General features: G+C 46.1%; 1 protein-coding gene across 2 annotated transcripts in view; it reads right to left on the reverse strand.

Moving 5' to 3' along the window:
- Positions 1-10,567: 10,567 nt before the first annotated feature.
- Egflam (EGF like, fibronectin type III and laminin G domains) overlaps positions 10,568-15,923 on the reverse strand; it is a 167,471-nt gene continuing 162,115 nt past the window's right edge. For both annotated transcript variants that reach the window (XM_048428864.3, XM_087896919.1), the window contains 2 exons: positions 12,453-12,556; positions 10,568-11,752 (listed from right to left, as the gene is read on the reverse strand). In XM_048428864.3, the coding sequence (XP_048284821.3) occupies positions 11,598-11,752; positions 12,453-12,556 (259 nt within the window). In that variant the 3' untranslated portion in view covers positions 10,568-11,597. The remainder of the gene's footprint in view (positions 11,753-12,452; positions 12,557-15,923) is intronic.

The raw sequence follows: 15,923 nt of genomic DNA on the forward strand, positions 1-15,923 counted from the left end.
TAATTGGATGACTAAAATTTATTCTGTTTCCTTATATGCACTTTAATTGTTAATTATTCTATCTTAAATGGGCAGGTTTCAACTTCTGAACCTACTTCCAGATATTCCAGTAGCGTATCCTCAAATATCAAGATATTTTTGGGTAATCATCGAGTCTTCCTTAAGTCAGGGACAACGTAGTACTTTGGCAGGTGCTCATAGAACAAAATGCTGAATAACAGCTTTCAGATGAGAGTCTTCCTGTCGGCTCCACAGGCTGTCTCCCGTCCTCTCCTAGTAGACCGATTATTAGCCCGTTTCTTCGGTTTAATTTTCCTTCCAATGTGTTATGTAAGAAAGTATGAAATAACACGGTGAAGCATTGAAGAGAAAACCCTGTTAAACTCCTTATGGTGGGGTACCCTGAGATAGAGCAACTGCTGAAATGCATCCCATTCAGAGTCGCTCCGAAAAGATTGTTCTGGATAGAAACAGATATCCAGAGTCTGAAATGGTTCCAACCAGGCATCTTCAAAGGTAAAGTAAGCCATCTACAAGTCCTCAGTGTTCCTAGTAAGAAGTTTTTTCAATTTTTTTTTGACCAAACCTTTCATTAGTTGATCATAAGCCATTATCCCTGTAACACTAAAGAAATTGCCATTTTTTTCCTTTCAGAGTTGCATTGCAGTGCGTCACTGTTTACAAAATACACATACTGTGAACAGATAGAAGTTTTGTCTTTTGTAAGATTTGTAGAGTGAATGTTTTTTTTTTTTCAAGATGGTGTTATGTTGAATAGTTTTAGGTTTTTGTAAATAGCTGTTTACTAACTTTCGTTTGGCCAGGTGTGTCTGTGTAGCTGGGAGAAGATAGACGTTACAGTTTCCTCAGTTTCCCCTTTCCGCTTCCTGTCGAGCCACCACTACAGACATTTTTGTGTTCACACAAGTGATCGGTTATGACGTGCAATACTTAAAGTCATGTTTCATCCTCTAAGGAATCTTTTCAAAATGCATATCCAGGAAGCAAACCAGATTGAAGTGTCTCCGTGACTCGCAGAATTCTGACGTGTGTATGGGAAACATGATTATCACAAGAACATAGACTATGTAAATAACCTATTACTAAGACACTACAAATATAATACTAGTATTGCTTGGCTGTTAATTCTATAAAGATGTTACCTATGTCTGTTTTTAAAACATGCATGTATTTAACAGTTTTATCATAGTATTGTCATGGAAAGAAATAAATATATTTTCTTACATCTTACCCTGGTGAATGTGGACGTTATTGATTTGGTGTCTTTTCTCTCATGCTCAAACATCTAGGAAAAGTGACTTTCACTTTGGTTTTTGGTTTTTGGTTTGTTTTGATCTCATAAAAATCACAGCGGTGATAAAACAGTCACAGAGACTCTAGCTGTGTTTTTGGTATTTGATGATGGCGTCACCATGCTGATGATTGCACTTTCTGTTTGCTCTGTTAAGTTAGGCTTATATTTTCGGAGAAAAACAACGATTTAATAAGTGAGAACCTTAACTTTTAATTAATTAATGTTTAGAAAATGGGAGCCCAGCATTAGCAAAGGAAGAAGGGAGAAAGAGAAAAGTGCTGATCCTTAAAGCAAGGGTTTTAATTTATCTCCCAAGATAGCCAAATATTTCAGGAGTTTCTGGGAAGGCATTAAAATTTCAACTTACTGAATCTTGAAATATAGCCACTGACGGAGCAAAACTCTAGTCATTTTAAAGTATGCGGTGCCATTAGAGGCTTATAAAGAGAGAAATGGAGGTCTTTGTCCTCTACAGCTAGCTCAAACTTACCACTAGCAGCAAGCAGAACATGAATGGGCCTGATTTTAGCCTGTAAAAGTGAAAGTCAGTTGTAAATTAGTTGTGAAACACATGTTAATATTTAAAGTGTTAGAAAAGCTCACACATATGGTCTGTACTTTGGGGAATTCTCAATGCAGAACTTGTTCCCAGAAGGTGAGTTCTGCAGCCAAAATGTGTACTGCCATTACCTTGAGGAACTGAAAAAGGCTAAAGAGAAGAATGATGTGCTTATTAGGAAGAAGAAACACAAGAGATGGCTGAATAGATGGTAATGTATGATATCCACCCTCGGCAGTACAGCGTTGGCTAGCAAACCTTGGTCCTTTACAAAAGGACGATAGAATTCATTTTAAATGACCTATACATATGACCTGGTTCCCCTCCCCATGAATGACTAGCAGTAAAACTGATTTCAAGACATTTAGTCTTTATAACCCAGGGAAATTGAGATAATGAGAGATGACTTGAACTGATCCAAAATTAAATTGAAGATGATTTTTATTCTTAGAAGATCCATCTCGGGTTGTGGGGATAAGAAAAGCACCGGAAGATGATTTCGATAAGCTGTCAGATAGAAATAATGTGGGAATGAACAGAGCCCAGTGCATTCATCTTTCTGGTAGCGAAATGCTTGAAAGGGAGAAATCATTTTAAGGTCCAGCTCAGATTTAAATCTTCTGTCCCCTTTCGGCCCCAGCCAGCCTGTCACCACTGCAGACATATGTCAGTGTGCCAGCAGCCTGAGAGGAAGGCATAACTGGACTCTGTCTCTCTCTCCCTCCCTCTCAGAGAGCTGATGGAGCCGAGGCGTGGAGGCTGAGGAAGCAGTGTTGAGAGTAGATGGCTTGCTGGCTTGCCTTCACTGCTACTTGTCCAGTCGCACTGCAGACAGCTCGCACAACCATCAGAAGTGAACCAAGAGTTCTCACTCGCAGACCCTATTGGCTGGGCCTGGTTTCTCTGTTTCCAAGTTTGTGGTGAAGGCTGTTGCCATGTTTGTGTGACGCTGCGCCGTCCTACCCAGGTTCCTGAGCTCACCACTGGTCACCTGGACCATACTGGAGGATGCTCAGCTTCCCTCCCATCCCAGGCATCTTGAAACCTGGGCCTCAACGCTAAGGCTATTATGAACCAAGCATTCCCTGCAAGAGAGATGCTCGCTTTCGACATGACCCTCTTTCTGGCCAGCATTGTCAAGGCGCAAAGGCTTGCGTATTTAGACGTCCCCTGCGCAGTGCGGAAGTTGACAGCTCACGACAAAGCCTTAGAGGGAGACCCTGACATCTGTTTCATCAGAGCTCTGCTGGAGCCCCCACTTTGCTCACTTTTTCTTCCATACTTGGGTCATGCAAGCTTCTGCCACTGTTCTTAGCTCCTGGGTCCTTGGTTTGCTGCAGGCCCTGCAGTTTCCCCAGACACCATGCACCTTTGTTTGGAATTCAGAAGGGATGGGGGGAGCCTGGCACAGCCACAGCTTGGTGCAGTACAGGCCACATTTAGGGGTTTGGCAAATCTCTGAATGTGCCTTGAGGGGAGAGAGAGGACAAGGGATCATCAATCACCCTGGTTATTTTACACAGGGTGATTCCTTTGGCACAGTCTCCAGGCATGGAAAGAGGAAGAACCCTCTTTAAACTTCTGTGATTGAACGAGAAGTACCCTGTGGTACCTATAGGGAAATCTTGACTGGATAAATCAATACTAAAGAAAAATTAGAAAGATAGATGTTTATATAACCTTGCGCATCATTGACCCTTTTTTGACATTTAACTTTTCCAAAAAATATTTATTTATTTATTATATATACAATATTCTGTCTGTGTGTATGCCTGCAGGCCAGAAGAGTGCACCAGACCCCATTACAGATGGTTGTGAGCCACCATGTGGTTGCTGGGAATTGAACTCAGGACCTTTGGAAGATCAGGCAATGTTCTTAACCACTGAGCCATCTCTCCAGCCCTTAACATTTAACTTTTTGTCATTTTAAACATGTTGTATGTTCTATTTAGAAATTGTGTTTATTTATTTAATATATCTTGAAAAGCTTATTAACAGTATTTAATTAATTTATTTATTTATTTATTTATTTTCTCGAGACTGGGTTTCTCTGTAGCTTTGGAGCCTGTCCTGGAACTCACTCTGTAGACCAGGCTGGCTTCGAACTCACAGAGATCCACCTGCCTCTGCCTCCCAAGTGCTGGGATTAAAGGCGTGTGCTACCACTGCCTGTCTATCAACAGTGTATTTTTAAGACACTGTTCTTTCGTGGATGTGTAAAATGCCAACAGAGAGAGGATAGGTGGATTATCTCGTTGATATGTAACAGATTTCTCCATGTTGCCCATCGTCTTACCAAATGGTGAATGACTTTGGATGTCAAACATGCTTGGCCTAAGCTTGGTCAGAGTCAGAAATAACACTTGATTTTCCTACTGGTAGCTACTCACATATGTGAGAATTCTCAAAGCCTCTTTGCCATAAAATGTGGTCTTTTACCACTGACCAATTAATGAAGATTTGGATCTAATTCAGAGTTCTGCTCACTTGCCACTTCCTCCAAGATGTGGCCAACAGACCCAGGGACCAGACTTATCCAAGGGCTAATGCTGAGCGACAGCTGGAAAGGGTAACCTAATGACTCAGTTTCCTCGGTCTCTGGGCTCCCAACACAGCCACTGTGTTCCACCCTGAGACGCAGTCACTGGAAACACATTTATATGCAAAGAAAATAGATTTGTCAGCTATAAGTCCTAAAATAGATTTTTCTCTCTGAATATGAAATTTCCCTATCCTATGAGTGTTTGACTCACTGTTTAGGGAAGTGAGCAAGTGAGTGGGATATTCTTAGTCTGTAAAAGTCCATAATTATCTGCAGGTATGACTCCAAGAAGCCCCCGGGATTCTCGTGACCTAGCCTGAAGGATTCATGTCCCAAAATGAGTAAGAGGAAACATTATTCCAGCGGTGAGGTTAGGAACCAGTGGCCTTAAAGCTAACAAAGCATTGGTATCCCGAGTGCCTAGCTAAATAAGGAGATACAACAGAAAGGATGAGACCCTTCCGTAAGAGATGTCCTCTGCTGGCCTTGAAGGGATGAAGTGGCCAGCGAGCACAGAGGGTCTGCTGGGCCTCAGAAAACTGCTGCTCCGAAGCTGCCGTGTGTTCTGTTTCATCGTCTCGCCAGCTTCTTGTGAAGACGCTCTCTGCAAATATTTATGGAACGAGTTTGCTTTGGTGAGGATCTCCAGAGTGGTCGACAGCAAGGCCACCGAGGGCCCAGCAGATCGCTTACCCTCAACAACCTGAGACTTCCGAACAAACTCCCAGGAGCTCTGGTTTCCAGGCTAGAGAGGATGAGATCACCAGGTGAGCCTTCCGTCCCTTGGCGAGTGGATTTACCCCCTGGCCTGGTCAGCAGACTGGAGCCAACTGTCATACAGACTTCTTTCACATCTGAGGTCGTGTGAATATGACCTGGATAACGAATGGGCACATTGTCTCTTACGCAGTGCCCCCATTTTACACCTCTTTCCCATAGTTTCCTCTGACCCCCCCCCTCCGGCCCCAAGTTCAGCTGGAATGTGGAATGCCTGCCACAGGCACCAAGGTCGCCATGCAGAGGCCCTGCGATCCCCGCAGGCTCTCCTTCCACGGTTCTGTCCGATACTTCATTTTCTCTGACTCGGCTTTCCTTCGGCCAACTTCCTAGCAGGGCTTTCCTCAGCTAATCCTCTGGCCCGGTGCCCCTAACTTTTGTTATTAAATGAGTATAAACGGCAAATTCCTTGAGCCTCCCTGGCCTTCCTCCTCAGAGACATTCCTATCCATGTCCTCTCGCGCACGGCCAAGTCAGAGCTGCAGCCCCTTAGTATCAGGCTGTCCAAGGAGGCTGCAGCCCCAAGCTGGGCCTCCCACTTAGAAGTGGGCAGCTGGGACAGCGAGGGGAGCACGCTACATGTTGGGAAACTTCTGTGCCTTTAGACAGCCCTTTGGACTTAAAACAAAGCAGAGGGAGAAGATAGACAACTAGCAAAGACTTCTTCCAAATGCTAAGACATAATGTTCCTCCCTGTCTTTCCAGGAAAGAGCTAGCGCTCCTGGGAGCCACACACTTTCTAGGACAAAGAGGTTTCAGCAAGGGAAAGCAGCAAAAAGAGGTGAGGCAGAGAGGCGGCGCCTGCTGTCATGCCTTGCTCTGGAAGCCAGGGCGAGGCAGAGGCCCAGGGATCACACTGCCTCACCAGAAATAGTTTCAACAACTCCCCTGAGTTCTGGAGGCTATTTCTAGACGTGAAGGCAAAGGAGAAGAGGGGAAAGGATTGAGACCAGACCTAACTGTCCGGAGACGGGCCTGACTCCCCACCAGCTGGAGTAGCTGTTTCCACACCTGCAGCAGGAGAGCCCTGAAAGAACTGACTCTCAGCAGAGCCATGACAACAGACAGACTGGGAGACCCTCAGGAACGGACATTTGTTCAGACCTCTCTATACTGCAAGAACCGTGAAACCCAAGAGGTCCCAGAATGCTCCTTTGTAACCTGTTCCCAAAAAGTTCCAGTTACGCACAGATAAGAGAACAGACACAGATACAGGGACAGATTCACAAAAACAGTCTGCAGTCAGGTACATCCTAAACACACAACAGACAGTCAGGAAGGAGGAAAGATTCAGAGAGCATCCTGAAGCAGAGACTCTGAACCAGGTCTTGCTCTCGGAGAAACGACACCATGGGGAAGGAAGCTCTTTGATTTCTTTTCTTGAGGTATCAGTATCAGGGTTGTGTCCTATCACTGAAATCTGACAAGTCACCTATGATCGTGGCTCATGTATGGTTGCGATCAAACACCATGACCTAAAGCAACTTGGGAAAGAACGGCTTTGTTAGAACTGGTGGTTCTGTATCCAGGGAAGTCAGTGCAGGAACTCAGGGCAGAAGCTGGCAGCAGAAACTAAGGGAGAAGCCATGGAGCAGTGCTGCTTATGGACTTGATCTTCATGGCTCACCTAGCCTGCTTTCTTGGAGCACAGGACCAGCAGGCCAGGAGTGATACCATCTACAGCGAAGCTGTATCCTCCTACATCAATAATCATCAATGCGCCCCCCACCCCGCCCCAAACATACCACAGACCAATCTGGCGTGGTAATTTTCTCAACTGAGGTTGCCTTTTTCCAAATGACTCTAGCTTGTGTCAAGTTGACATGAAACTGGCCAGCACATCACCTATCTTTTTACATAGCTTTCATCTTCCTAAGTCAAATAAGTCTGCCTGCTCTGGCCTTCCAAGGAGCGCAGCCGGTAAGATGAAGTGCAAGAGCATTGGTTGGACACGTGGTTGAAGCTGATCACACAAAGTGCTTAGCCAGAAGCTGGTCCACAATGTTAGACTGCATATGCTGGCTCCCATGCAAGCACTTGTAATCTAGAGCTTCCAGAGGACAGCCTGGCACCCCCACCAATGCCTTGCCATCTCCGGGACCTCTAAGCTTGGCCTTTTGTGGCCTCCCAGTGAGTGGGGCTGTACCTCCCATTAGGCCCTTCCTGGTTTAGTCTGTTTTCTGTGCACGCCCAATTACAACGCAGTTGAAAGACAATCTCCGGGTTGAGACCCCCACTGCGGGACTCAGCCACCCGCATCTTTCACTTGTCCTTGTGGTTTGGATTCCTGCTGGTGTCTCTCTTTCCCTGCTGGGCTCCCTTCGAGTGACCGTCCCAGAGAACTGGAGAACCTCACTCCATTCCCATTGGCAGTGAAAGCGCCCTGGCATGGGTGGGCCAGGCGTTCACAGACTTCCATCTCATGGCCAGCTACTGTTCGGATGAGGCAGGGATGGGAGGAGGGAAGGGGAAGTAGCTAACGCTTTGTCCAGGTCCCTGTGTCCACGCGTCCACCTATGCCTTTTACACGTGCGAGTGTGATTCTCAGACAGTGTGCCAGGACAACCGCTGGAGCTCTGCAGACTGCCCTGGGCAATTCCCTCCCAGGATGAGCCTCCTAATGGGGCAAGGGCCGGTGGTCAGGCCACTGTGAGGGGCTGCAGGCCCTTCCTTCTCCCTCTTCTTCCTTTGGGAACTCTCAGTGCTAAAAACAAACTTTCTGAGAACCATATTTTTTTCTGGGTTAAAGGTGAAAAATGCAACATTTCCTCCAAGTGGGAAGCGCTCCGCCTGCCAGCTCTGGGCATATCTCCTAGATCCTTCCTCCCACTTGGAGAGGCCCGCGGGGCGGGGAAGGGAGGGAGGGAGGGGAGAGGTGGCGGAAAGCCGAGGAGGGAAGTCGGAAGGAAAGGCCAGTTACTGTGGACCTGGGGCAGTTGGGTGTGTGGAAACCAGTGGGCCTGTTTGTGTTGGAGCAGCTCAAGACCCGAATGGGGCTGATCAGGAAGCGAAAGACAAATAAGAAAGCAGCAGCGAGCAGGAAGCCAGTCAGAGCGGTGGCAGACGCGCCTGACAGGGTTCTGGGGGCAGTGCTGGGACAAAGACAGTCCGACAGTCCGGCAGACTTGCCCAAGGGCAATCTTGGAGGTGGGTCTAGAGAAAATTTACAAGGTTCTTAAAGTTCAGTTTGGTAGAAAAAAACAATATTATTGGCCTGCACTCTACTTCTGTTATCCCTGCTTAGAACCTGTGGAAGGTTCTGGGGAGATTTCTCAGATTCTGATGCTTCATAGTGCCCTTCCTCCTTAGCTGAGATGGCACTGACCCCCAGTTCCCTAACCCCTCCCTGAACCTTTCTCCCAGCCAGACTTCTCAACCTGTCTTTCATCACAGCAGTCACACAAAAGCCAAGGCTCTGGACTCCCTGCACGTCCCTCCTCTGGAAAAACAAAGCTACCGTGTATCAGGCAACAGTAAGGGTAGAGAGTGGAGCAAGACAGAGGTACAGAAGACTTGGGAAGAGAGAGACCAGTGCTGCTTGAATTGAGCCTGCCCAGTCGCTGAGAACTTCACTTAACTCCGCTGTCATCAGTCCCAAAGCTTCCGCAGAAAAGCAGTTATCAGGGACCCTCTCCCCTTCATGGCATGTCTTTGCTAGGGTGGATGGACACATTAATGGTCCTGATGTGTGTACGCCTTCTTGTATTCATGGTGGATGTTCTTGTATCAGTCGCAGGTCCTGTCACTACGAAGAGACGTTCCCTTTCCACTGTGGGTGGGAAGCTATTTATTGATTCTATTGTTAATGGGGTGCAGGTGGAACCGTACATCAGTTCTGAACCTGGGCAGTGAGAGGCCTGGCCTGGCTTTCTAGCATCCCTACTCTCTTCCATTGTCAATGAGACAGGTGGTCTACACTAACCAATTGGTCCCAGCAAGATGTGGGGTCCATACAGCAGATCCAAGTCACCTTACCATCCCAGCCATTCTGCCGATGAGGAACTCCAGCAAAGACTTGAAGAAGCACCTTGTCAAGATCACCAAAGCTGCTAGAGGCTCCAGGCTGGCCATTCAAGGCACAGGAGCAAGTTACTACTGTGAACCATGGGCGGGGGTGGGGCAGGGACCAGGTCAGTTAGGAAGCTTTACTGTGGCAAGAGACAATGGCTACACTTAGAGATAAAAGCAGCATAGCCACAAGCCCAAGTTAAGCTCTTCCCAGCTCTCCTGTCCATTAGTACAGGGTGAGGTCTAAGCCCTCAATCAGAGGTTGAAGACAGGAGCCTCATGATTACATCTGCTAGACACTCATTTCACAGGGCCTGGGTTTTGTCCACAGAGAGGGCGGGAGAGCCTTGGTCTTGTTTCTTGCCCTGTACTCAGACCTGAGACTCCTTGCCCTTTGGAGTCCTTCTCCTTCACTTCTCCTTGCACTTATGGGACCCTGCCTGCCTGCATTCCATCACCCTGTCCCCATCACCACCTCCCCTTAACCCCCCGCAGGCTTCCCACCCAGAGAGGCCTTCAGAATCAGCACACACTCCCAGGCCCTCGGTCCTGGGTCATTGCATTTTCCTAGGAAAACACTCAGCTCATCTGCAGGACAATTCCTTGGCCTCCAGTCAGCTGGATATTTTGTTAACATCACAATGATTATCTCCTTCCCAGAGAACACCCGCTCACATTGTGCTATAAAAGCAGCTCTGTTTTACCTTAGGAAGGAGTGGCCCTAGGAGCCTCCAGGAAAAAGTGTTGGGGTGAGGCTGACTGGGAGGCAGTGAGCCCCATAGTCTACTATATGCCTTTTTTTGTCTTTCAGACTACATTCACCAGGTGACCAGGTGACATGGGCAGGAGGCCAAGATCACTAACTGTTGTGATTAATATTAATCCTTGTCATTAAAGCCTCCTAAACACAAGAGGCAAAAAAGGTTGTGACACGAGGCAACCCTCTCTGGTTTATTTAGCCATCTTTTTGGAGTCTTCATACGCCTAAAACTGTGCTTTGCACCAAACTCAAGCCTTTGATGAATGGATGCTGCATAAACAAGAATAGAGTCAGGCCCGAGACTAATTATAGGCTCTTTCAGGAGTGAGATCGTATTGCCTTCCACTTATGGGGGCAGCGTTCATCTCACCTTTCTCTTAGTGAGTCCCGTCGTGGGGACCCGCCAGGGAGCCAGCTGTCTGCAGTCATGTGCAGGCATAGCACAGGGCACAGCTGATGATACAGAAAAGGAAGCACCGTTCTCCGTCCTAGCCCAGATCCTCTGATCCTGCTGTGGGCATATCCCAAACCCCTCACAACATTGGACTCTAGTAGGGAGTTCCTTTGTAGATGTGGCCTCTACAAAACCAGTCACGTCTCCACAAATGAGTTCTTTCCTTATTCCCTTTATTCACGTTTATTATAGGTACTTTCCCTCTCGCAAAAACAGTGTGGCAGTGCCCCACCTCAGCAATACATGCCTGTTCATCTCTTCACTTTAGACAGCACCTTATTCATACCCTTGGACCATCACTGAGAGAGAATGGTCGCCTCCCCCAGTGGCCCACCCTTGTCACTCTCTACCACTTCATCCACACTACAAATGGTCCAATCTGATCTCATTTCCAAGAAAGCTATTAGGAAAGTGTGCTGTAATTAAGGTCACCCACCTTAACCTGCAAAAGCACCCCGTAAGTGTGGACAGTCTGCGGCTATAAAAATAGACACATACAAAAGTACAGCTACAAAATCGGGGGGCCCATTTTCTTCAGTTTGCATCATAAAAAAGGATGTTTGCATTAGAGGTAAGCTTGGGGAATGGGTCCACGGTATGATTATGATTCTCTGTTTAATTCCCCCCCCCAAACCTTTAATCTTATGGACTAGTGAGAACACACTGAGTCAGCCAGTGAGGGATGGAAGGGGTTAATCTACACAATCCATAGGACAAGATTGGAAGTATGAAGTTCAGGGTCACACAGTCATTCTGCTAGTGTCGTAAGTCAGAAGTATTTTAATACTGTTCTGTGGGATCTCTCTCTCTCTCTCTCTCTCTCTCTCTCTCTCTCTCTCTCTCTCTCAGTCTTGCTCTCACTCTCTTTAACACAGCATAGTTATTGAGCTACAGCAGCCAGTCTCTGGAACTTGGTTTGATGTATGATCTCACAGGTTCTATATGTCGAACAACAAAGTCCAGTGCTTCTTATCCACAATAGTCCATTGGGTTTGGCCCACAGAGCATTTGCAGAGAAGGCCACCCAGGGCCTCCAGCCTTGGTTCCCACCAGGGCGTACTTTGTCCTTGGTGACAGGAAGCACACCCGATCCCCAGACCTCTGTGCAGCATCAGGCAGGGTCTCTGGGCCCCTGGGATGTTTCAGATAGAGGCTGTGTCCCTTGGACAAGGCCAGCGGGTGTTACTTAGCCCCGCAAGTGTTGATGTTTTTCCCATCCGCAGCGTCCTCCACAAGGGAAATGTGGTAATCGGTGGACAGTGTTAAGTGAGAAATGCAGCCCACGAGGCCTCGCATGTACTGTCTGTTCGTATGTAGAGCGATTTCCCTCATTCCACCTGCAGGGGATCAAGATGGAGGAGAGAATGAGGCAAGAAGAGGGGTCACCAGCTGGAGATTCTGTATGGTCCATTTAGTGTCCCCTGGTCAAGTTCTAATTGCCTAGAACATCGCAAGTATTAGTTTGATTTTGACCAATTGGATACACATCTGAACACTAAAAAGGCTGATCTCAGACGTGACTTCTGCCTCAACTAACAATCTTAAAACCAAGTAGCTCTCCAATAGATTTTGAAATGTTCTATAATGTCAATAGGTACTGTCTTGGCTGCTTTCAACTAAGCTCACTTAAAAACCACAAAGGGTATTAATTAATGTGGTTTTTTTTTGTCTGTGTAGAGGATTATTAGCCATTTATAGGAATTCTACTCATTCTATTCTGAGAGGGGACACAAAGTTGGATCCCTCTTCCTTAGAGAGAACTCATGTGGCTATGTTTAGAAAGTTCCATTCTATAAACAAGAACAGCATGGTTTTCCTGGTGGATGACTTCAGAGCACAGAAGCAGTGTGAGCGAGTCCCTTCCTGCCTCCTCAGCCGTGAGTCAGAAGTTCAGAACATGGAAGAATGGACTCTTTGGACAGCTTCCTGATTTCCAGGTATTTGATTGACCCTGTTGAGTACACAGCCCAGGGACAGCAAATAAAGGTCTAACGAGGAAAATCCCTGATGGATTGAGCTTTGGTCAAGGTCACTTACCCACATACAGAGGCCCATTGATGTTAAGTTGCCTCATCGTGCCAGGTGACTTGCCTGTCCTGGCTCCGTAGTCATCCACCGTCATCTTCCCAGATTGGGCATCCCTGCAAAGCAAAGTAAACTGAAACCAAACGGAGTAAACTATCATCGTCGGAGTTAATTCAGTCATTTGGATTTAGAGACATAAAAGTATCTACCATGTGTCAAGTGAGCATGTTGTAAAGCACGCACACACACACACACACACACACACACACACACTGCCGACTTTTATAGCCCCATGGGAAGTAGGATCAGTCCTGGATTACTCCTTGATACCATCTATTTATTCCTTGAGTTTTCAAGAAGTTCTTCCTGCTGGGTCCTCTATATTTTAAAAATGAATTTTCGGCCTTCCTACCTGGATGCTGTGATGGACAACGACCGTCACAGTTTGTCTTGCTTGAGCTGCCACCCACCCCCCATTGCTCTGAACTATTCCCACTTACTTGATTTCATCAGTTATGGCATTTCCCCCCTTCTTTTTAGACCAATGAGTTAAAAGAGATACCTTCTAACCAATTTTATCCTAGATTGGAAAAAAGTATGGTCACCTTCTGAGCTCCATCATACACAATTCATTATGTTTATTGCTCATTACTTGTCTTTTCCCTCCCAGAGGAATGCAGGACCACCAAGGCAAGGTCTTGGTTTTCCTCAATGATATGTCTCAGGTGTCTGGAACAGCGTATGGCTCATAAAAACAGATCCATGAGCAACCCTTATATGAAATCATAATAATTACGATCAACTTCCAGAGTTATTGTGGAACCCATCTATTATACATGCAAAGCACAGAGTACCTTACGCACATCTTGCTCTATGGAGGTGGGCTAAGGGGCCTGCTGCTATGGTTACCCACATAATGATTGTTTTTATCCACAAAAAAATGAAAAATACAGATCTTAAACTTCTGTGAATATGAAGTGTTGTAGAGCGCTGTGTCTCAATTATCGGCATAAGTGGTGGGATAAATGAGACATTTCTTCTATTCTGTTAGGCGTCATGCTTTTAAGACCAAAGTCATCCAAAGCAAGACAGTGCACACGGTAGCCCCCTCCCCTTAGCAATTCCCTCTTTGTTTATTCTGTTGTCTCTGCCCTTCCATAGAGAATTAAGACATCAACCCAGTCCTTCTTGCCATACATGATAGCTATAGCCTTGACCCCGTTCCCATGAGGCCTGTCGGCTCACAGTTCACAGATACTCCAATCCATCCAGCCGCTCGCCCCATCTCCTACCCAGCCCTCACTGTAACCCAAGACATGCTAAAAAGGAAATCAGTGATGTCAGTAGGAGGGGCTGTGTCTACTAAGCTTTCCGCACATGCCAGGCTTGATGTTCTGGCATACGACGTTCTTCTGAGGGAACATTCCTCTGCATTATTTCTCCCAAGCATCTGAAATCCCTGTGTGTGGGCTGCATCCTGGGGTGGAACAGAAATGGTTTTGATCTAGGTTCTGCCCACAGCAATTTATACAGTTTGGGGAAACGCATTTAACATGTTTCCTTAGATGTCTAGGAAGGGACTGGTGACCCTAACACTGTGTATCTTCATGTGCGTAATCAAGCCACAGTAACTATGAAGGTTTAAACTCTTCTATAGTATGTGACTAGTCTACCAACCATTCTGACCCAAGGTTATAAGCAGGGTCCATTCCCTGATGCGACTGGGACAGCAGTTGAGACTAAATGTGGTTGATGCTGAGAACCAAAGCATTGCACATTCCTTTAAACATGCCTGCGTGCAATGCCCTTTGTAAATGAGAGAGAGGGAATAAGCCATTCCAAAGCTGAATACTTCAGAATATTTTCAGGTTAAGTTGGACTATGCATTTTTTGACTTGTTTTCTAGAAAGAAAAAATGAGATCCAAATCTGTAAATATGCATTACGGAAAACTATTTGTTTCTTTGTTTGTTTGTTTTTCAACAACTGGAATTGGGGACTTGTTAAAATCCCTACACATACATCTGGTCTTTATGGGCTGCCTGGCAGCGGATAAACATTAAGTTTGCTCTTGTGTCCTCAGCACCTTCTGAGGTTCTAAGGCAAGCACCATGGTGAGGGCAGGAGGCTCAAGAAGAATGATCTCAACACAGCCTATGTGGAAGCAGAAGAGGAAGCTGACAATACTGAGTCCGCATGGTCCCCAGGCCTCACACTGACCATCGCCTGCCTTTTCCACAACAAGAGTTACAGTACATTATTCAGGAAACTGCGATCAGAATATCTATCCAGCTTCTTTTCTCTTTAGACTCATTTAACACATGCTACTAACACTGCTGATTTGGACTTGCTCTCTGATTTCTAAAAACATATTGTTAGGAATAAGGACCCACATGCGGCAAAGCTGTAAAGGCTCAGGAATAATCTGCCTGAAGTTAATCAAAAGTCAGCTTGGTAATTAGCATTGGGAGGGCATGGTTATGTTACAAGGGCTAGGTGAACATGTATGATTTCTAAAGCTCAGACAACATCCCTTTAAAGGGGAGGATTGCTTAGGCAAGGACACTTAGAGCATCCTTTAAGGTCCTCCTGCCCCCTAATTTTCATCTCATGGGGTTTTAAGGCCCCACTCTAACTTAGCCCCTAAAAAGTGTGTTCCGCACATAACAACAGATGCTAGCAAGGATATGGACCAAAAGGAATTCTCAGAGCTTTCCGGTAAGAATGTGAACTAATTCAACCACTACGGAAATTAATAAGGAGATCCCTTAATAAATCTAGGAATCCAACTGTACAACTCCTTGGGAGAACCCCAAGGACTCCAACCCTACATGTCACAGGGATGCGGGCACATTAATGCGTGCTGCAGTGCTATTCATAAGAGCTAAGTTACAGAAGCAGCCTCGGTGCCCAGTCACCAAAGAATGGTTACAAATACGTGATTCCTTTTTCAGACATACAGAAAGAACAAAAGTGGCATTGCTCAGGAAAATATATGCTCCTGGAGATTATCATATTAATCAAATCAACCTTGTCTCCAAAAGACAAATGTCATGTCTTTTCTCTATTGTGGTCTCTTTATTTGTAGGCAGAGAAAAATCACGTGTGTACGTGTGACATGAAGTAGAGATTCCATGTCACAGGTACACACATGATTTTCTCTGTCCAAGGGACTGAAGAGAAGGCCAATGGAAGGGGTAGAGGAGATTGACGTATGGCAGGGATGAACTTGGCATACACTATATACTTGTATGAAAATGTTCTTATGTAGTACAACATGGTGTTAAGTAAATACACACACAATACAATTGGTTCTCTCCAGGTTATCTCCTTCCACTCAGAGCAGATACTGGGGTCCAGTTTCTGCCCATTGGTGTCAGTAGGGGACATGGGTGGATATCGGTAGCAATGTGAGGATGCCAGGTAAAGCTGGGTTAGAGGGCAGCGGGACAGAAAGGGAGCTGGATGCACATCCACCCTCTTG

Source organism: Myodes glareolus, chromosome 15 (assembly GCF_982192425.1).
Source record: "Myodes glareolus chromosome 15, mMyoGla1.1, whole genome shotgun sequence".
NCBI lineage: Eukaryota > Metazoa > Chordata > Mammalia > Rodentia > Cricetidae > Myodes > Myodes glareolus.